General features: G+C 50.2%; 1 protein-coding gene across 2 annotated transcripts; it reads right to left on the bottom strand.

The window, feature by feature from the left end:
* Positions 1 to 388: 388 nt before the first annotated feature.
* On the bottom strand, positions 389 to 21,018 carry Spi1 (Spi-1 proto-oncogene). Of its 2 annotated transcripts, none has more exons than XM_051144096.1 (5): positions 20,732 to 21,018; positions 18,244 to 18,346; positions 2,944 to 3,131; positions 1,839 to 2,004; positions 389 to 1,072 (listed from the first exon to the last, which is right to left on the bottom strand). In XM_051144096.1, the coding sequence occupies exons 1-5, from the start codon at positions 20,774 to 20,776 to the stop codon at positions 753 to 755; spliced, it is 822 nt and encodes a 273-aa protein (XP_051000053.1). In that variant the 5' UTR covers positions 20,777 to 21,018; the 3' UTR covers positions 389 to 752. The 2 variants fall into 2 exon arrangements, with proteins under 2 accessions (XP_051000053.1, XP_051000054.1); XM_051144097.1 differs by having other exon boundaries at positions 18,244 to 18,343; positions 20,732 to 21,015.
* Positions 21,019 to 21,405: the final 387 nt, after the last annotated feature.

The raw sequence follows: 21,405 nt of genomic DNA, 5'->3' as shown, positions 1-21,405 counted from the left end.
GGCGTGCACCACCACGCCCAGCTCCAGTTTTCCATTCTTAAAATGCGGGAAATATTAGGCCCCTCACCTCAAACTTGGCAGATACTAAGTGATTAGAACCCCTGTGCAATATGGGCACCACCACTGCCGTCACTACTGGATCTTGTCCAACTCAGAAGATCACGAGTTTAAGCCTCCCTGGTGCAGAGGGCCTGTCAATGCGATCCCTGCGTCTGATAACAACCCAGGACTTGTTTCACTAGAAACAAAGTCCATGGTCCCCATGTCCCTAGGGTCCAGCTTTGGATCCTGTCCACTGGACAAATGACAGGAGAGACATCTGTGCACACGGGTGCACCCTGGACCAGGCACACACAAACTCTTGAATGAGACTCTTGAGCTGGGAAGATAGCTGAGAATAACTTTACTTGTCTTTGGGAGGCTAATGGGTGAGGGAGGTGGGGAGAGGAAAAGCCTTAAAAGGAGCGTTCAATATACAAAGATGTGCCGACGCCAGACTCCCAAGGAAGCACCGTGGCCACTAAGCCAGGCTGACCCTCGGGTGGGATCCGAGGCTCAGGCGGCCCTTGGGCAGGGCTAGAGTCCTGATGGGAGGCGAAGCGGGGCGGGGCGGGCCAGGCCGGGCATGGGAGGGCGAGGCCGGGCCCCCAGTCCTGCCTCGACCCTGGGAATGTCCTCCCTGTGTCCGGGCCCGGCGAGGAGTTAATGCTATGGCCGGCGGGGGCCGGGAGCCTGGCGGGCTCTGTGGGCGATCAGTGCGGCGGGAGGCGCCGCTCGCCCAGGCCCCCGCGGCCGAGCACCTCGCCGCTGAACTGGTAGGTGAGCTTCTTCTTGACTTTCTTCACCTCGCCAGTCTTGCCGTAGTTGCGCAGCGCGCGCGCCATCTTCTGGTAGGTCATCTTCTTGCGATTGCCCTTCTGGATGCCCCAGCGGTGCGCCAGCGCCTCCTTGTGCTTGGACGAGAACTGGAAGGTGCCCTTGTCCTTGTCCACCCACCAGATGCTGTCCTTCATATCGCCGCTGCGCAGGAGGTCCAGCAGGAACTGGTACAGGCGAATCTTCTTCTTGCTGCCTGCAGGAGAGAGGCACCCAGGTGGGATGTGGATAGGACCCAAGGACTCTCCAGGGACCCTCCCAGTAGTTCCTCCTGGCCACGGTAGGTACAAGCACACACGTGCCCTCTCCCACTCACACACACCCCTCTGTGTACACATGCCCTCGTTTTTATACATCACATGAACCTATATATTTATCCATATCTGCTATGACCTATCTACATGCCCACCCACAGGCCCTCTCAGTCTCTCGTAATCCCTCACATATAGGTACTCATACACTTCTAAAACCTAACACACTCACAAGCCCTCACACACTTACAGGCCTTACACCCTCACAGGAGCTTACATGCACCCACAGGCTCTCACGCACTCATAGACCTTCACACACTCCACAGGCACTCTCACACAATGACCTCACACACTCACAGGCCCTCACATGCCCACAAGCACCACATTCACAGGCCTGTACACACTCAGGCCTTCACATATCACATACAGTCTCCCATTCTCACACTCACGCAGTACTGGTGTACACACACAGACCCTCACACACTTGGAAGAGATACCTGGTCACTCACAACATGAACAGACTTAGAGACCTACACAGGGTAAAGAAGCATCCACAAACATGTACACACACACACACACACACACACACACACACACACACACACACACACACCCCTATGAGACATGGTTGCTGGACCAGTTGGTCTTGGCTGGGAATATCACGGGACATAAATACAGCTAGAATCAACTGGATGAGGGCCTGAACCTTACCTGTCTCCCCATGCAGAAGACCTGGCCCAGGCTCTAAGCCATCAGCCTCTCCATCAGACACCTCCAATGGGGGGCTCTGCCTCTCACCCTCCTCCTCATCGGAGCTCTGCTGGTGGGCTGGGGACAAGGATGGATAAGGGAAGCACATCCGGGGCATGTAGGAAACCTGTAAAGGGAAGGAGAAGCTTGACATCAGTAAGGGATAGCCCAGGGTTGTAGCAGGGGTCTGGGCAGAGCAAAGAGAAAGGGTCCTGGGGAGTGGTCAGCAGGGCCAGGAAGACTGAGAAAGGAAAACTAGAGGCCAGCGGTAACCAAAGCTCAGGAGTGCAGGTCGTGTGCAGCGGGTTGCTAGTTACTGAGTCTACCACCCTTCCCACTGTGGCCTCTGGTGTAGGCCAGATGAAGGAACGCTTTATTCTCATGCAAGCCAAAGGGGCCATCTGGCCTGCAGTGGTCTAGGAATGGAGAGGAAGTCCTGGGAGCAGTGAGTTGGTTATAAGAAAGTGAGTGGTGGCGCATGCCTTTAATCCCAGCACTCGGGAGGCAAAGGCAGGTGGATCGCCCTGAGTTCGAGGCCAGCCTGGTCTACAAAACAAGTCCATGACAGCCAAGGGTACACAGAGAAACCCTGTCTCGAAAAACAAAAAACTAAAAACAAAACAACAACAACAAAAAAGTAAATGGGGCTTAATGAGGGGATGATGAGCCAGTGAAAAGGCAGTGGAGGTCAGTGAGGGATGGTAGAGGTCAGTTTTGGGGTTAGGGTCCCTGGAGCAGAGAAGGGAGCCAAGGGGTCAGTAGAGGCTAGCATTTGGTGGCTCACATTCCGGGTACAAGAAGAGACAGTAAATGGGGACTTAGTCAGAGGGACCCTGGGGGGCACAAACAAAAATGGCGTGGGAGAGGATGGGCTCTGTCCATCCTTTGTCAGACAAAGGTGTGGGTTGATAAGGTCAGTCAAGAGGTCAGCTCAGCCTTGGTGGGGAGGGTACCAGCTGCCATTGGCTCTGTGGATCAGGAAGCCACATTGAGTAAGAGCCTATGTCATCTTCCTGCGAAGCTCCCACGCCTCACCACAGGCCTGCCGGCAGCACGCACTACCCACCTGGTGGCTGAGACCGGCGTGGGGCGGTGCCATGGGCGTGTCCAGGACGTGCATCTGCTCCAGCTCCATGTGACGGTAGAGCTGCTGCAGCTGTGGGGGCTGCACGCTCTGAAGCTCCGTGAAGTGGTTCTCGGGGAAGTTCTCAAACTCGCTGTGTACGTGGTGTGTGGGGAAGTCCCAGTAATGATCTGTGGAGACAGCCGCGGAGGAGGCTGTCAGCCGGGGTGCCGGGCCAGGTAAAGGACATGATAATAACCACACAACTGATCGTTCGGACGGGGCAAAAAGCTCACCTTGCTCATCTCCTACAGTGTTCATCTACTACACTGCTGCTTTACAGAAAAGAGTTCCCAACATGCCAAGATTAAAGCCCTAAACAGTGGAGGAGCCAGATCCAGGAGCTCCAGTCATGCCTGGTGGTATTCTCAGGAACCACATTGTCCTGCTTTCCTGACTGGGCCCAGAGACACAGGCTTCTGAGCCCAGGTGTGGCTTTGTTATTTATTCATTGTGTGATCTTGAGGAGGCCTCTCTGGCCTCAGTGGACCCACCTATTCTGTAGGTGAAATTATTATCGGCCTCCTAGACCCAGAACAGGCCTCAGAAAAGCCGGTTCTTTTCCTCGCCTCGTGGCCTTCCACAAGCTCCTGACTAGTAAAGTCACAAGCCTGGGTTCTTGTCACATGACCGGGGTATGATTCCAAAATCACGGGGCTGACATTTCTCACACACCAGTTTTTGGAACCTATGGTGCTGCTGCTGCTGTAAAGCCACAGCCAGCCACGCCCAGGGAGGATTCCTGGGAGGCTGAAGGAACAGATTTCCCCAGAAAGCCCCGGTGGGTGTCTGGTGTCTGTGGCAGGGTTAACACAACCCTGCGAAACAGCCACATAGCCCTGGGAAGATCTGTGATGTGGTTTCTCCGGGCACCTTTTCCAGGAACAAAAGTTGCTGCCTGTCTGAGGGAGTTCTTGGGCACAGTTTGGGGTCCAAAAGAAAGAATGGTATAGGGCTAGCAAGGTGGCTCAGATGGTAAAAGCTCTCACCACCAAGCCTGACCAGCCGAGTTCACACATGCATGTACGTAAAGAAATAAATTTGCCAGGCAGTGGTGGTGCACGCCTTTAATCCCAGCACTCGGAAGGCAGAGGCAGGTGGATCGCTGTAAATTTGAGGCCAGCCTGGTCTACAAAGTGAGTCCAGGACAGCCAAAGCTACACAGAGAAACTCTGTCTTGGGGAAAAAAAAAAAAAAGAAAAAGAAAAAGAAAACCCTGGCTGCAACATTTACTGCTGCATGGGCCTGGGCCTCAGTTTCCTCGTCTGAGTTGGTATAATAATTTATACCATCTTATTCGTACACCGTGAGGGATAAATGAGCTACTCGATGCCTGAGGAGAGCTTAGAAAGCACATGGCATAAGGGAAGACCTTTATTCTTATCAAACTCATATCTACTCTTTGTTTTGTTTTTTGGTTTGTTTGTTTGGTTGGTTGGTTTTTTGGTTTTTCGCGACAGGGTTTCTCTGCGTATCCTTGGCTGTCTTAGACTCTCTTTGTAGACCAGGCTGGCCTCGAACTCACAGAAACCTACCTGCCTCTGCCTCCTGAGTGCTGGGACTAAAGGTTTGCACCACCACGCCTGGCTCATATCTACTCTTAAGAGCCTGCTTTAGTACATCTGTGTTTTTTTTTTGTTTTGTTTTGTTTTTTTGTTTTTTTTTTTTTTTTGTACATCTGTTATTTCAATTACCAGAAAGTAGAGGAAAGAGGACCAAAGGCATTGTGGCGCATGTCTTTAGTCCCAGCAGCACTCTTGAGGCAGAGGCAGATGGGTGTCTGTGAGTTCAAGACCACCCTGGTCTGCATGGTAAGTTCCAGGCCATGTAGGTATATTGAGACCCTGGCTGACTCAAAAACAGAGGTTTGAGGCCTGAGTCTGGAGAGATGGCTCAGCGTTAAGAGCACTTGCTGTTCTTATAGAGAACCAGAGTTGAGTTCCCTGAACCCACAAGGCAACTCACAACCTCCTTAACTCTAGAAGATTCAACAATGCCCCCTTCCAGAGACCTAAAGCATAAACACACACACACACACACACACACACACACACACACCACAGACAGAGACAGAGAAACACAGAGAGAGAGACACACAGACACAGACATAAATAATAAAAAAAAAAAAAAAAAATTTTTTTTTAAATTTGAGACCATCTTGGGCTAGAAAGCAAAATCTTATCTCAAAACAAAACCAGAAAGGCTGGGGCTATAGTTCAGTGGTAGAGCATTTGCCTCCCATGCACAGAGTCCTGGGTTGGAGCCCCAGAACCAAAACCAAAGGTCACTAATTCTGAAAGGACAGAGCCGGGCTCAGGGATTGCAGACCCCACTTCCTTTTCAGTAGACCCCTTCCAGCACCTTCCTAGCCATTGCCTTTCACCTTCTCCTGACCACCCCGCAGTGCACAGCTCCAGGGACAGGGGCTCTCTGGGTGTGGGCTGAGAGGCACTTGACCTAACTCTTCCCTGGCCCACCCCACCTCTACTAGCTCACTGAGCTACCTGAAGGCTAAGGCAGCATTTCCCAAAGTTGTTGTCAACAGCTGGAGTGTGAAAGCACTGCCAGAGGGAGGGGGGAGGGGAAGAGGGGAGGGAGGAGGGGATGAGGAGAGGGGGAGGGGGGAGGAGAGGAGGAGGGGAGGGAGGATGTGGACTCTGCTTCCCACTCTCAGCCTCCTGAAGGCGGTATCAAGACTGCCTGAACTACACTGGTTTCAAAACCTCACCTTTCCCCTTGATTCGAGGGCCCAGGCAATGATGTAACCAACAGTCTGGTAAGCAAACTCAGTCCAAATACGGACCTCCCAGAAAGAATTTTCAAGAAATCACTCACAGAACAAAGGTCAGCCTCTCTGGCCTCCTGATCCTCATTTCTTGTGTTTCACTCTATAGCTCAGGTTGGCCTAGAATCTGCCATGTAGTCTAGGCTAGCCTTTAATTCATGGTGAGCCTCTTGCTTTATTACAGATTTGAACCATCGTGCTTAGCTCTAAACAACTCTCTCTCTCCTTTTCTTTTCTTTCTCTTCCTTCCTCCCCCCTCCCTTTCTTTCTTTCTTTTTTTCCTCTTTCTTTCTTTTTTGTTTTTGGTTTGGTTTGGTTTTTGGTTTTTCAAGACAGGGTTTCTCTGTATAGCCTTGGCTATCCTGAACTCACTTTGTAGACCAGGCTGGCCTCAAACTCACAGCAATCTGCCTGCCTCTGCCTCCCGAGTGCCAGGATTAAAGGCGTGTGCCACTACGCCCCACCTCCCTCCCTTTCTGAGACAGTCTCATGGAGCACAGGCTGGCCTCAGACTTGTCGTATAACAGAGGACGGTATTAATGTCCTGATCTTCCTGTGTCTACATCCCAAGTGCCAGGATTACAGCCATGTGCCATCACACCTGGCTTGGAACTCTTCACGAATGCAGTGTTTAACTTGGTTTTGTCCCTTTATTGCCTTCTGCCTAGAGGTCACCCACACCCCATTAATATAACTCTTGTCATGTCATTTGCATAGCTGGTGTGGTAGGTTGACAGGAATGGCCCCCATTGAGTCATGTGTTTGAATACTTGGCCATAGGGAGTGGACCTATAGGGAGGTGTGACCTTCTTAGAGTAGGTGTGGTCTTGTTAGAGGAAGTGTGTCACTGTGGAAGTAGGCTTTGAAGTCATACATACTCAAGCTAAACCCAGTGTGCCTCACAGTCTCCTGTTGCTGCTTGTGGATCACGATGTAGACCTCTCAGCTCCTTCTCCAGCACCATGTCTGCCTATAGCTGTCATGTTGCCCACCATGATGACAGTGGACTAAACCTCTGAAACTGTAAGCCAGCCCCAATTAAATGTTTTCCTTTATAAGAGTTGCCCTGGCACTTGAGAGGCAGAGGCAGGCGAATCGCTGTGAGTTCGAGGCCAGCCTGGTCTACAAAGCAAGTCCAGGATAGTCAAGCTACACAGAGAAACCCTGTCTTAAAAAACCAAAAAAAAAAAAAGAGTTGCCCTGGCCATAGTGTCTCTAGACAACAATAAAATCCAAACTAAGACATCTGGTGATAGCTCCATGACGGCTTTCAACCGCGTGTGGGTATGAGGGCTTAACGCTTGATAAGGCTACTGATGCTGCCTTACACTGTGCCAGATCATGCTAAGAACATAACCCACTTTATCCTCTTTAACCCCGACCCTAACTCTGAGGAGACAGATGCTAGACTGGACCCTTCCTTTGGACAGCACTGAGGAGGCAGAGGCAGATGGATCTCTGTGAGTTCGATGCCAGCTTGGTTTATATAGCAAGTTCCAGGACAGCCAGTACTACATACAGAGACCCTATCTCAAAATTAAAAAAAAAAAGTCAAGTCCTTTGTCGACAGTGGCCACCGGTAGTGTAGTTTCATGATCCAAACCCACCTTAATTCCCAGGGCTTTTACTATACTTTAACTCTTACTACACTGTGGCAGCTCTGGGGACCAAGGCTATCTCACAGGCGGAGATCTGTGAGTTCAAGGCCAGCCTGGTCCACAAAGTGAGTCTAGGAGAAAGAAAGAAGGAAAGAAGACCTGTGATAACCCTGCCCTGACAGCCTCTGCTGATGCTCCTGTTCCTGTCTGTACACACCCATCCATCCAACAATTATCCACCTCTTTGGCCACCCACCACCCAGCCTCTGTCTACCTACCAGTCAGTTGTAACTCACTCAGCCACGCAGCCTAAAGAGAGTCCAGATTGGCCTCACATGCCAGGGTCACGTGTGGACGCCACCACACCTGTGGATACCACCACACCTGGCAATGCATGTGCCTTGATCTTTTACTTTTCCTACCCACTCATTCCTAGTCTTGCTTAGGTGTCACTAGGACAAAAAACAAAGTGATATGCTATTCAGATTGTAACATCAAGCCTTAAGAGTCACTCAGGTGGGGCTGGAGAGATGGCTCAGCGGTTAAGAGCACTCACTGGCTGTTCTTCCAAAGGACCCGAGTTCAGTTCCCAGCACCCACACGGACACCTGTAGTTCCAGTTCCAGGGGATCAGACATCCTCATGTAGACATACATGCAGGTAAAACACCAATGCATATAAAACATAAATAAATAAATCTTTAAAAAAAAAAAAGTCACTGAGCTGACCGCTGACCTTATCTCCTCAGGACAGAAGTGCCAGCCTGAAGGCCAGGACTATCCTCAGAAGAGCCAAAATATTCCCAAACAGAAGATCAGGAACTAGCAATGGGTCATAGGTTAAGAGCCCTCACTCCCTTCCTGATTCGGTTCCCAGCATCTCAGGCATCTCAGAACAACCTCTAAGTCAAGCTCCAGGGGATCTGATACCTCTGTCCTCTGAGGACACCTGCACACATATGCACACACGCACACACATGCACACAGACACATACACCTACATATAACGTAATTGAAAACAATAAAAAAAAAAACAAATCTTTACAGAAGAGAACATCAAAGCCATTTATATAGGGAGTTCAAGGCTAGGCTGAGCTATATGAAACCATGTCTCAACAACAACAAACAAAACAACAAACCCCAGAGAAGATGAGGAATCAAGAAGGAAGGGGCAGCCGGGCGGTGGTGGCACACACCTTTAATCCCAGCACTCGGGAGGCAGAGGCAGGTGGATCGCTGTGAGTTCGAGGCCAGCCTGGTCTATATAGTGAGTTTCAGGACAGCCAAGGCTACACAGAGAAACCCTGTCTGGGGAGAAGGGGGGCGGGGGAAGGAACAAAACAAAACGGCACAAAATAAAACTCCCCCCTCTGCCCCCCCCCAAAAAAAAAACTTCTTAGGAAATTACTGCCACTGCCTCTTCTGAAAAGCCTGCAGAAGTGTTGCTGAGGCCTGGAGAGCAGAAGGCCTCATGGCACTTGTCCCTCTCCATATGTATCCTGGTTATTGGAGCTTTAATTATTCCTCTGATGCAGCGTTGAATCTGGCAGCACCTGCATCTAGCCCTGTGACCGGCACAGAAAAGACACTTGGCATATTTATTAGGTGGGGAGGTGAGTGTGAGATGGACGGAAGGACAGGAGGTGGAAGAAAGGACAGTCGCAAAAAAAAGTGAGTGCTTAGAGGGTGCGGGAATGAACTCCAGAAAACTGTTTGCTAAAAACCAACGGTAGCAACAGGAAACGACAAGTGTGGAAAACACGAATACTTGTGCATTGTTGTTGGGATTGTTAAGCTGCTGCTGCCATTGTGAGAGACAGCACTGCAGCTCCTCCAAGGAAAAGAGGGCTGGGATGGCTCAGGAGTTAGGGGTGCTTGCTGTTCTTCCAGGGGCCCACACCCACACCAGGCAGCTCGTAACACTCAGTAACTCCAGCTCCTGGGGATTCCATGCCTCTGACCTCCATGGGCACTCGCATTTATGTACATATGCTTCCGTGTGCACACACAGCTACTACACACAAGTAAAAGTCATATTAAAAGTCTGTGTGCAACGTTGATCCCAGCACTTAGGAAGCAGAGGCAGGTGGATTTCTATGAGTTTGAGCCCAACCAGGTCTACACAGTGAGTTCTAAGCCAGCCAAGTGAGACCTTGTTTCATAAATAAATAAATATCCTTGAAAGAACACACACAGTCTAAAAGAACTACCCAGGACCCAGCAAGTTCAGCAAGTGCATTTGTGAGTGCACATCCAAATGATTATAACAAGACCATGTAAACCCATGGTCATGGTCACAGCAACGTTATTCACCACAGCAAAAAAGTAGAAACAACAGAAGTACACATCAACAGGTGAGTAATTAAGCAAGCCTGGGTCTGGGTCATGAACATAGCTGTCTTCCAAAATGTACTCTATTCATACAGTGGAATGTTATTCAACCTTTAAAGGGAGAGCAGTTCCGACATGTGCTACGACACGGGTGAATCTTTTTTTGTTTTCTCCAAGACAGGGTTTCTCTATGTAGCCTTGGCTGTCCTGGACTTCCTTTGTAGACCAGGCTGGCCTCGAACTCACAGTGATCCACCTGCCTCTGCCTCCCGAGTGCTGGGATTACAGGTGTGCGCCACCACGGCCGGCGACATGGGTGAATCTTGAGGACATTCTGCTATATGAAATGAGTTGGCTATAAAAGGAAATTTTCAGTATGGCTCCGCTTATCAGAGGCACTTAGAGTAATAAAATTCATAGAGATAGAAAGTAGAGCCAGGCAGTGTTGGTGCACACCTTTGATCTCAGCACTTGGGAGGCGATGGCAGATGGGTCTCTGAGTTCAAGGTCAGTCTGGACCACAGAGCAAGTTCTAGGACAGCCAGGGCTGCATAAAGAAACCCTGTCTCAAAAACAAAACAAAACAAAAACCAGGGGGCCGGAGAGATGGCTCAGAGGTTAAGAGCACTGGCCATTCTTTCAAAGGACCTGAGTTCAGTTCCCAGCAACCACATGGTGGCTCACAGCCAACTATAATGAGCTCTGGTGCCCGCTCCTGGCCTGCAGTCAGAATAAATCTGCCTGTATGAATAATAAATAAATAAATAAATCTTAAAAAGCAAGCAAACAAAACCAGAACAGGGAAAAAAAAAAAAAAAAGAAAAAAAAGAAAGATGGACAGAAGGAAGGAAGGGAGGGAGGGAGGAAGGAAGGAAGGAGAATATATGTTGCATGAGGCTGGCAGCTTGGAGCGTGGGCAGTTGTATAAGAGGCACGGGGTTTTAGGTTGGCAAGATGAGTTCTCAAGCCATAACAATGTGAACGTGGTTTGGTTTGGTTTGGTTTGAGACAGGGCCCAGTATCCCAGGCTAGCCCTGATCCTCTATCTTTGATCTCCCAAGTGCTGGAATTATAGGTACAAACCACCATGCCCACATGCTCAGCCTTTGTGAATGTATTTTACTACACCCCCCGCCCCCCGTTATATCCCTAAATGGTTTAGATGGTGGCCTGACAATGGCACTTGCCATCAAGCCTGGCAACCTGAGCTTGATCTATCTTCAGGACCCACATGACGGAAGGAGAGAACTGACTTATCTCCATGCCTGTGCTGTAGCATATGCATGCCCACACACAGATGGACAGATGGACAGAGAGCTAGATACATAGATACATAGATAGATACATAGATATGGATGGATGCATTGATGGATGGACAGATAGATATGGATGGATGCATGGATGGATAGATAGGCAGAGAGAGAGATACACTATTGATAGATGAAGAATAGATAAAAATAATTTTAAAAGATTAGGATGGTATATTTTATACAATGTATATATTTGTGACACCTTTCCCAATCTATCCTAAATATGTTTAACTCTTTTGTTTGTTTTAGGTGTGTGTGTGTGTGTTTGTGTGTGTGTGCAGATGAGTGTGAGAACATGCAGAAGCCAGAAGAAGACTTCAAGTGTCTTTCTCTATCACTCATCCATCCTTTTTTTTTTTTTTTCCCTTTAAAGCAGAGTCTTTCTCTGGACATGGTAGTGCACACTTTTGGTTTGGTTTGGTTTGGTTTGGGTTGAGTTTTTGTTTGTTTTGGGGAGATGGGTTTTTTGTTGGTTTGGTTTGGTTTTTTTGAGGCAGGGTTTCTCTATGTAGTTTTGGCTGTCCTCTAACTCTCTCTTGTAGACCAGGCTGGCCTCGAACTCACAAAGATCCACTTGCCTCCTGAGTGCTGGGATTAAAGTCCCACCACTTGGCTGGTAGTGTACACTTTTAACACTTGAAAGGAGGCAGGCAGATCTCTGTGAATGCAAGGCCAGCCTGGTCTGCATAGTTAGTTCAAGGCCAGCCAAGGCTACATAGTGAGGCTCTATATCTCAGAAGGAGGAGGAGGAGGAGAAAGAATAAAGTTGACACTCACCCATTTTTGACCAACCTGGCTGCCAGGAAACTCTTAGGGTCTGCCTCTACTGCTAGAATAACAACCATTGGTTGCTATGCTTGGCTTTTTATGTAGGTTCTGGGGAGTGCAACACAGGTTCTTTCACTCACATAATAAGCAGTCTTATCTACTGAGCCATCTCCACAGCCTTAACCTCTATTTCTTTCTTTTTTTTTCCTCTCTATTGCCACTACTCTTGTCTGAGTCCCCACTGTGTCTTGGGTCAGGAAAACACTAGAGCGATACCTGTTTTTCTAGGTGCCCTTCATCCAGATCCCATCCTTGTTTCTCTTAAGTCTGTTGTCCACCAGCAGTCAGTAGGACCATTTAAAATTGGTCTAGCCAGGAGTGGTGGCGCACGCCTTTAATCCCAGCACTTGGGAGGCAGGCGGATCGCTGTGAGTTCGAGGCCAGCCTGGTCTACAAAGCAAGTCCAGACAGACCAATGGGGGAAGGAAATGGAGATTAAGACAGGTGAGGAGAGGAAGGAAAAAGAAAAAGAACTTCCAAAGAGCCAAAAAAAAAAAAATCTAGATAATAAAAAGGAGAACATATGGAATGGTGCCAGATGTCATAAGAAAAAACTGTATTAATCCTAGCACTCAGGAGGCAGAGGCAGGCGGATCACTGTGAGTTCGAGGCCAGCCTGGTCTACAAAGTGAGTCCAGAACAGCCAAGGCTACACAGAGAAACCCTGTCTCAAAAAACAAAACAAAACAAAGCAAAAAAGAAAAAGGACAACCTACCTCACCCCTGCAGCTCCTGACACAACATCTGCTAGAAGCCCTCTCCTGGGATTTTTGCACATAGTGGTTCACTCTGTCCTTATAATAATCCTGCAGAGTGGGTGTCATTATGAGAAAGTTAAGCACAGACAAGACACCCCACATAGCAGTCTGGGCTCTTATCACCTCACAACAGTACTCCTGAGAAACACTGCGAAAGGGTAGAGCAGGTCATCAGAGGACTCTCCGTGGCTCAGGGAGTGTCATAGTCACATGGTCACGGCGATGGGCACATCTGTTCAGATGAGTCACTGTGTAACAGTGGGAAGCCCGCAGAACCGGAGCATGTGTGCTGCGAATGGCTGTCATCAAACACTCCCCGCCACAGCCTACAGCCACAGGTTCCTGCCTCAAACCGGGAAGACTGAGCTGACTCGTCTCCGCTCAACACCTAGAGGGCTCTCAGTAAAAAGCAATGGCGCTGGCGGGCTGGCTCAGTGGAAAAGTACTGGGCATCCAACCATGAGCACTCTTGTTCAAATCCTAGTATCCACGTCAACAGGTAGCATAAGGGAAGCCATTTGTAAGTCCAGGGCTCTGAAGGAAGAGCAAGCTGAGTAGGCATACGGGCACGTCACACACACAGCGTGATAGATGTGCCTCGAAGTTTTGGCACGTGCCTTCAGCAGCGGGAAGATGGGAGGGGAGAAGGCTTCGCTTGATATGCTGCATTTATTTCACTACAGCACTGAGAACTTATTGTTTTAAGATGTATTTATTTTTATTTTATGTGTATGAGTGTTTTGTCTGCATGTGTGCCAATGCACCATGTGTATATGCGGTATTCGTGAGTTGCAGACGGTTGTGAGCTACCATATAGGTGTTTGGAACCAAACTTGGGTCTGTCCTCTGCAGGAGCACCCAACACTCTTATCTGCTGAACCATCTCTCCAGAGCCTGAGTATTTGTCACTTTAATAGTTTAACATTAAGCCAGGGCAGTGGTGGCGCACACCTTTAATCCCATCACTCAGGGAGGCAGAGGCAGGTGGATTACTGTGAGTTAGAGGCCAGCCTGGTCTACAGATAGAGTTCCAGGACAGCCATGGCTACACAAAGATACCCTGTCTTGAAAAACAAACAAACAAAAAAGTTTGAAATTAAGTATTTAAAAATGTATTTAAGACAGCCAGGTGGTGCACACCTTTAATGCCAGCACTCAGGGAGGCAGAAGCAGGTGGATTGCTGTGAGTTCCAGGTCAGCCAAGGCCACCCAGAAAACCCCTGTCTTGAAAAACCAAAAAACAGACAAAGAAAAAAATGTATTTAAGGCTGGAAAGATGGCTCCCACAAATTGCTCTCTGACCGCATACACACACACAAACACACACACACACAAACACAGAGAGGGGGGATATAAAAAATAGTAAGTGTATTTAATTTTTCCCCACACATAAGGCTATTCTGACCATGTAATTTCCCTGTTTAAAACTCTGCAGTAGGATTCATGTAACTCAGTGACAGAGGGCTGGCCTGGCAAGTGTGAAGACACAGGACACTCCGCCATGGCCTTTGAGCCCTTCATAGATCTGCCCCTCAATGGCCAGTTTGGTTTCATGCTGTCTTCTGGTGATCTGTAGCCCTGCATCCTCTGCTGAGGGCTCCCTGCTCTTGTGTGAGCTTGCTGCTCTCTCTTTCTCCACCCACCTCACATGCGGGCTCCTTTCTCTTCACTCAGATTTTAGCTCAGCCATCAAAGGCTTCCTTGAACAGCCTGTGCACTGGGCTCCCACACACTGATTGAGTAGAGGAGGAGCGGTGTAGACTGAATGGTGAGTAGTTGGAAGAAAGGAGTGTGAGTATAGTGGGTAGATGAGAGAGAGAGAGTAGATGGGTGGGTGGGTAGGGAGAAGGGGAAACATGTGGAAGGATGGACGGATAGATGGGTGGATGGATGCATGGATGGATGGCTGTCGCCCAGGTCAGTAAGCAATGACCTAGCTGACCTTTCACAGTACCCTCTCTGCTTCTCTCCATACCCCTACTCAGTGGTTCTCAACCTGTGGTTTGTGACCCCTTTGGGGGGGGTCACATATCAAATATCCTGCATATCATATGTTTACATTATGGTTCCTAACAGTAATAATATTACAGTTATGAAGTAACAACAAGATAATTTTATGGCTGGGGGTCACCACAGCCTGAGAGATGACATTAAAGGGTAGCATTAGGAAGGTTGAAAACACTGCCCTAACTGCTTACTAGGTATCGTGATGCTAACAGCAGGTACTGAGCACTCACCCGGTCCTGTTCCCAGCAAGGTACACACAACCTCATAGAGGACACATGTCACCTCCTTGACCAGTTACCATTCTGAGAGGTTCTATAGATGAGGAAGGGCACTCAGAGAGGCTGTTGCTTGCCCCAAGGCTACACAGCTGGGGAGTCGATGGAACCCAGACTGAAGCCAGGTCTACCCCAAAGCCTTTCCACTGAGCATCCCTTTCTTAAAGTGTGGACACAGAGGACAGGCAGGAACCACTGGGAGGATGTGAAGGGCAGAACTTTTTTTTTTTTTTTTTGAGATTTCTAATAGAATTGTGCGGTAGGTATCAGGGACAGCGCCAGTAGTTGGATGGACAATGACAGCAGATGTGGAGAGTGGACAGGGACATTCAGAGACACTGGAGGAGAATTCTGAGCTCACGCCTTAAATAGGCTGCCATGATGACCACCAGGTCGTTCCTACAGCTCTATCCCAGACACACACACACACAAAAAAACCTACTTGGGACCCTGAGCCAGGGACACCCAGCTTCCTGTGAAGCCAAAGTCCCAGCCCCAGACCCACATTTGGTTTCTAGATATTTCAGCAATTGCATAAAAGCCAAAACCAAAGTGGTCAAAGACTTGAAGAAAATGCCTCCCAAACCTAGTAACCTGAACCTGGGACTAGGCCAAAGAGAAAGCAGCCCTCAAGGAGAAAGAGGCTCAGAACCCTGCTGGGCTTGCTATACCTGTGCCGCCAGGGGGAGCCCTCCTCAAGCCCAGAAGGACCTCGGTCCGTCCTCCAACTGCACTGGAAGGGTGGATGGATGTGGTGTCAGCGACACTCAGACCTGGTTCTTAGTCTGGGCGAGAGGAACGTGGGATAATGTAGAGCCTGTTATCTGGATTTCACCCAGGGAAGGTGTATTTCCTACACACCTTGAGTATGTTTAGGACGCGCAAAAGAGGGCATTTGAAAGCTTTTCTAGCACTGGGCATCTGAAAGAAGCCTGTGCCCTTGAGGTGCTGTCACCTCCACCGGCTTTCAGAAGGCATGCTGCGTGCCAGGTGAAGGCGCTCTCAATGTTTGGCTTCCGGATAAAAAAGCCTTGGCCAGATAACGTCACACATGATAGCCCTGGGCGTGGTTGCCAGGTGTGAGCCCGCCCTCAGGGCAGCACTCAGCATTTCTCTGACCTCCAGTCTCCAGATGCAGGCATCATGGAGAAATAATCTCCCAGCTCGGTCTGGAACAGCGTGACTGTGCTTCGTGGGTGCCAAGATCCCTGTCTTGTGGCCCTGTTGTCACTAAGAGTCTCTTCCTCCTCCCCTCAACTTGCTCCAGAACAAGGCTGGGTTTTGGGTGGATAGCTGAGGCCAGGCCTCTTCCCTACCTCCAACAGAGAGGAGGGCCTTGCTGTCTGTTGAACAAGGGAGGGCAGAGACTTCTGCTCGATCCAGCATTGTTCAAACTAGGGGAGGGGGGATTGGAGAGATGGTTGTCATGATTGGTGGCCCTCTGGCATCTAACAGAAGAGATTAAAAAAAAAAAAAAAAAGTCGCTAAACCTCTTACTAACAGAATTACCGAGCCCCAAATCTCAGCAGTGATAACTGAGAAAGGCTGCTAGCAACACAGTAAGGGAAGGAGGCTGCCCGAGGGGGGTTTGGATAAAGGGGATGACAAGAAAAGACAGGAAGAGCGGCCACAAAAGAGCACTAGGCATGGGGTAGATGACCTGGACCAGAATCCATGTCTGGTCAAGTCACTCAGCTCCCTACCTATCCTCAGTACAAAGTCCCCAAGCCTGGCCAGGCCTAAGGCAGATGGGGTCCCAGTGCTGAGAGGGGAAGCGGACAGAAGCTGTCTCCAATTGATAACTGCTCACAACAGAGCCTCACTGGGTCCACAGGCCACACTTAAGGGCTGAACCTGTGCCCAGCAGTAGATGGCCAACATGAAGCCAACTCACTGGGGGGTTTGGAGGGTTGTTTTTTTGTTTTGTTTTGTTTGTCTCATAATACTTCACACACTTTTTTAAAACCTTATGGTCTTCTTGGGTTTTTTGTTTTGTTTTTTGTTTTTTGTTTGTTTTTGTTTTTTCCTTTGAGACAGGGTTTCTCTGTGTAGCCTTGGCTGTCCTAGAACTCAATGTAGACCAAGCTGGCCTCCAACTCACAGAGATCCACCCGCCTCTGCCTCCCAAATGTTGGGATTAAGGCATGTGCACCACCACACCTGGCTTGTTTTGAGTTTTTATGGGACGTGTGTGTATGTGTGTGTGTGTGTGTGTGTGTTTGTGTGTGTGTGTTCCTGAGTCAGGGTTTCTCTGTGTAGCTCTGGCTGTCCTAGAACTTACTCTGTACACCAGGCTTTTCGGTTTTTTGTTTTGTTTGTTTGTTTGTTTATTTGTTTAGACAGGCTCTCTCTGTGTTAGCCTTGGCTGTCCTGTACTCACTTTGTAGACTAGGCTGTCCTCGAACTCACAGCGATCTACCTGCCTCTGCCTCCCGAGTGCTAGGATTAAAGGTGTGTGCCACCACACCCAGCTTTGTACACCGGGCTTATATGTGTTTCTTTGGCTCTTTTTTTCCCTTGTTTGTTTACCTATTTTATCCTATTCTGGGTTTTTGTTGTTGTTGTTGTTTGTTTGTTTGAGACAAGGTTTCTCTGTGTTATCTTGGCTGTCCTGAACTTGCTTTGTAGACCAGGCTGGCCTCGAACTCACAGTGATCTGACTGCCTCTGCCTCCCAAGCACTGGGATTAAAGGCATGCGCCACCACCGCCCGGCCTAAATCTTATTTTTAAATGCCTACTTGTTTTTTAATGAGAGAGAGAAAGAGAAGATGTGGATTTGAATAGTGGAGAGAATCTGGAAAGAGTTGGAGAAGGGAAACCCACAATTAGAATATATTATATGGAGCTGGAGAGCTGGCTCAGAGGTTAAGAACACTGACTGCTCCTCCAGAGGTCCTGAGTTCAATTCCCAGGAACCACATGGTGGCTCATAACCTTCTATAATGTGATCTAATGTCCTCTTCTGGTATGCAGGGGTACATGCAGGCAGAGTACTATATACATAGTAAATAAATAAATCTAAGAAAAAAGAATATATTATATGAAAATGAATCTGTTTTTTAAAAAAGTCCCCAAGGACTTACCTACCTTGTCTGCAAGGTAAGCGAGCAATAAACAAAATGTGTTCGTGACACAGGGAAGATGCTCAAGTGTGGGCGGATGTTGAGGGATGCAGGCATGAGATAGCTACCTTCATCTTAGTCTCAGAATTCTAAGTAGCCTCAGGAGGCTTTTCCACCGTCCAGACCCAGGGTGTGCTCAGCGCCCAGTGCAGGCTAGGATGAGGGGGCAGGGGACCACACACTCACCGCTATGGCTGTCGGATGAGGGGGCAGGGGACCACACACTCACCGCTATGGCTGTCTCCATCACTGCCGCTGATGAAGGAGTAGAAGTCATGTGTTTGGCGTTGGTACAGTTCTGATTCGTAAGTAACCAGCTCATCTGATGGCTGCTGAGAGAAAAAGGTGTCAGAGCCTGAGCTATTGGAGAGACTCTGATGGGCGAGGTTTTCAGCTAAGTTTGAGGCCTACAACCCTGCTTGAGAAGGCACCTGAGAGCAGCCCAGACTCTCCTTAGAATCCAGAGTGTTTGGGGCACATGGTAGGTAAGGCAGTGGTGGGAGGTTCAGGACAGTGTGCTAAGGCAAGGAGCTTCCTCCCTAAGGTAGGGAGGCCAGCAGGGCCACGGCTAAGAAGAGGGTCAGCCCCTCTTCTCTTACGCTCATGTCTGTGGGGCCCTTTTCCACTCCCACCCTTCCACCAAATGTACAAATAATCCCTGTGACACACTTACACCCAAACCCATGCGGACTTACTCTCACATGTCCACACACTCACTCTTGGCTTCCTGTCTGCATCTCACACACAGGCGTGTGCTTACCTCTCATGAGCCCCACGTCTCACACAAGTCTATACATCTGCTCTTAGAAACACTCACACTCACAGGCACACCGCTGCTCACTCACCCCTGCAGGCACACACGTAGACTGACACTGACACACACACGCGCACGTGTACACACACACCCACACGCACATGTGTGCACTCCCATCCCATCCCATCCCATCACAGCTTCCCACAGGGCGAATTGCATTCCACACTCTCTCCTGCTGCAGCCTGCACCCGACTCCTCCCTCTCTCTTAGCCTTTGTCCACCCGGCCCCAGGGCAAGCGTAGGCTGCCATAAAGACTGTCCTGTTGACTATTCATTTGTGCAAAAGTCACCCAGGCAGGTTTTGGAGGGGACCAAGGCATAGAGGGCTTCGGCTGTCCCTTCTGCCATCCTCCTTCGAGTGTACTTGACGGGAGACTCTGTGCCACTGTTACTTTCTCCTCCTCGTTCTCCTCTCCTTCCTCTGTCTTTCTTCCCTCCCTTCTTCCCCTGCCTCCTTCATCTCCTCTCTCACTTGCCTGGGCACAGGAATATGCACATCCAAGCCTTCCCGACAGGCATTGGGCTTCTCCCCACCCCCACAGAGTGTACTCAAGGATTGCACAATAGTTACTGTGGCCTTTAGGACTTGCTTGGTGGGCCAGGGCTGCCTTGGGAGCCCACCCACTCAAGAGACACTTGGAGCGGCTCCTGGGGCTGGAGAGAAGGGCCTAGAAGACAGTGTGGGACCTCAAGGTCTGCCCCTAGCCCACATCTGCGGGAAGGACGGGTCAAGGGTCAGAGGCAGTGGCTTTGCTTGAGGCAGAAAGGACCCCTCTCTGGGACAACCTCCATTACCTGTGCTTGCCCCAGCACCTTCTCTGTCCCAGGCAAGAGAAGGACAAGTGAGGTCTGGCCAGCCTGTCTACTACACTGTGAGGGGCCCAGAAGTTGCCCCCCTTCCCTAGCACACTAGGCTATGATGTCAGGCCTAGGCTGCCTCCTAGGGCTTGAAGGCCGGATGGAGTAGAGAAGAGATCTGTCTTTAGTTCGGGAAAGCTGAGTCAAGTGGGCAGGCCCTGCTCAGCCCTTCCTTACTGTACCAACACTCCCAAGGGTAGGAAAGAGCAAGAAGGTCCTCTCTAAGGGACTCTGGGCTGCCATCTGTCTAAAGTTGCGACTGTCACTGAGAACAGGAGGAAGAGTGGCGATCTACCCACCTACCTGTGTCCCTGTCCCACCTTAATCCAGTACCTTCTGCTCCAGCCCGAATCTCTATCCCATTCTGGTCCCAGTCCCATCCCTCACCCGGTTTCTTACTGAGCTCAGTTCTAGCCACAAAGCTAACTGCAGTGTTTCTGCTTGTATGCACTACTCTTGCCCAGCCTGACCCCAAGACCTCAAGCCAGCCTTGGCCACGGCCCTAGACTTTCAGGTCCATGCAGGCCCAAAGCCCAATACACTTGGATCAACAGCCATTCCTATGTGCCGGGCCACACACTGAATGTTGGGGACCCGTAGGTGACCCAGAATTCTAACAGCCTTTGTCTCAGGAGCCCACAGGAGCCCACAAGTCATGGGTTGAAACCTCTCCTGTTGCCTGGGGAGGCTCCTAGGCCGGTCTCCAAACCTCATCCATGGCCTCTCAGTAGCCGCCCTCACCATCTCAACTCGGCCTTACCCTAGAGCTCGGCCTGCCACTGAGCCCGTCTATAAATAGCTGTTCAGGCCCCACCGATCACAGCCCCACCATGGGGCCAGCCGGCAACCCTCAGCCCGCCAGGGCATGCTCTAAGGAAGCCAATGGCCCCTCGCTGGGTCTCAGGCCAGCAGCTCCGAGGGAGGAAACACCAACTTCCCACTGATAGGGAGCCGGAGGGCAGCGGGTGGGCTGGTGGGTTAGTGGGCAGATGGTCACACATCCCAGGGCCCCAGGCTGGGCTGGTAGTCAAGCCCCAGTACTCACAGGGGGGACGAGGGGGAACCCTTCCATTTTGCACGCCTGTAACATCCAGCTGAGCTCCAAGTTGGTCAGATCCCCTGCCTCGGTGAGGATCAATGCGGATCCCCTCAGGACCAGGTGCCCCGTCGGGGGGCTGGACGGTCGTGGGTCAGACGCAGGGCTCAGGCCTGCCCCCTGAGCTACAGGAGCCCTGGGTGAGCCCCCTCCCTTGACATTGCAGGGCCAGCACAAGTTCCTGATTTTATCGAAGGGCCTGCCACTGGGAGATAGTCCCCTTGGGGTGACATCACCGCCCCAGCCCGTTTGCATAAATCTCTTGCGCTACAGGAAGTCTCTGGCCGGCTGGGGCAGGTGGTTCTCAAAGGGCTGCCCTGTGAGGCCATGGGGCCAGGCCCCCTGCCCAGAGGAAACTGGGGCTGGGAGGAAGGCTAGGACTACCATGGAAGGCCTCCGTTGCCCCAGCTGCTAGGCCTTGCTGAGCTTGTCCACTGTTCTTCTCAGACCCCTATTGTGGCCAAGGGTCACTTTTTTGGGGGTCAGAATAGTGACAGCTTGGGGTCCCTAAGTTCTAGGGTGAATATGGCAGGTGGAGGACTTTGATCCCAAGGCTGCCAGGCTTGGTTGGCTCTTCCTGTAGGCCCTAGAATCCCTGCTAGGTTCAACCTAAGCCAATTAAG

Source organism: Acomys russatus, chromosome 4 (genome assembly GCF_903995435.1).
Source record: "Acomys russatus chromosome 4, mAcoRus1.1, whole genome shotgun sequence".
Classification (NCBI taxonomy): Eukaryota; Metazoa; Chordata; class Mammalia; order Rodentia; family Muridae; genus Acomys; species Acomys russatus.
Note: the sequence above shows the minus strand (reverse complement) of the source record. Positions and strands in the feature narration are given on the sequence as shown.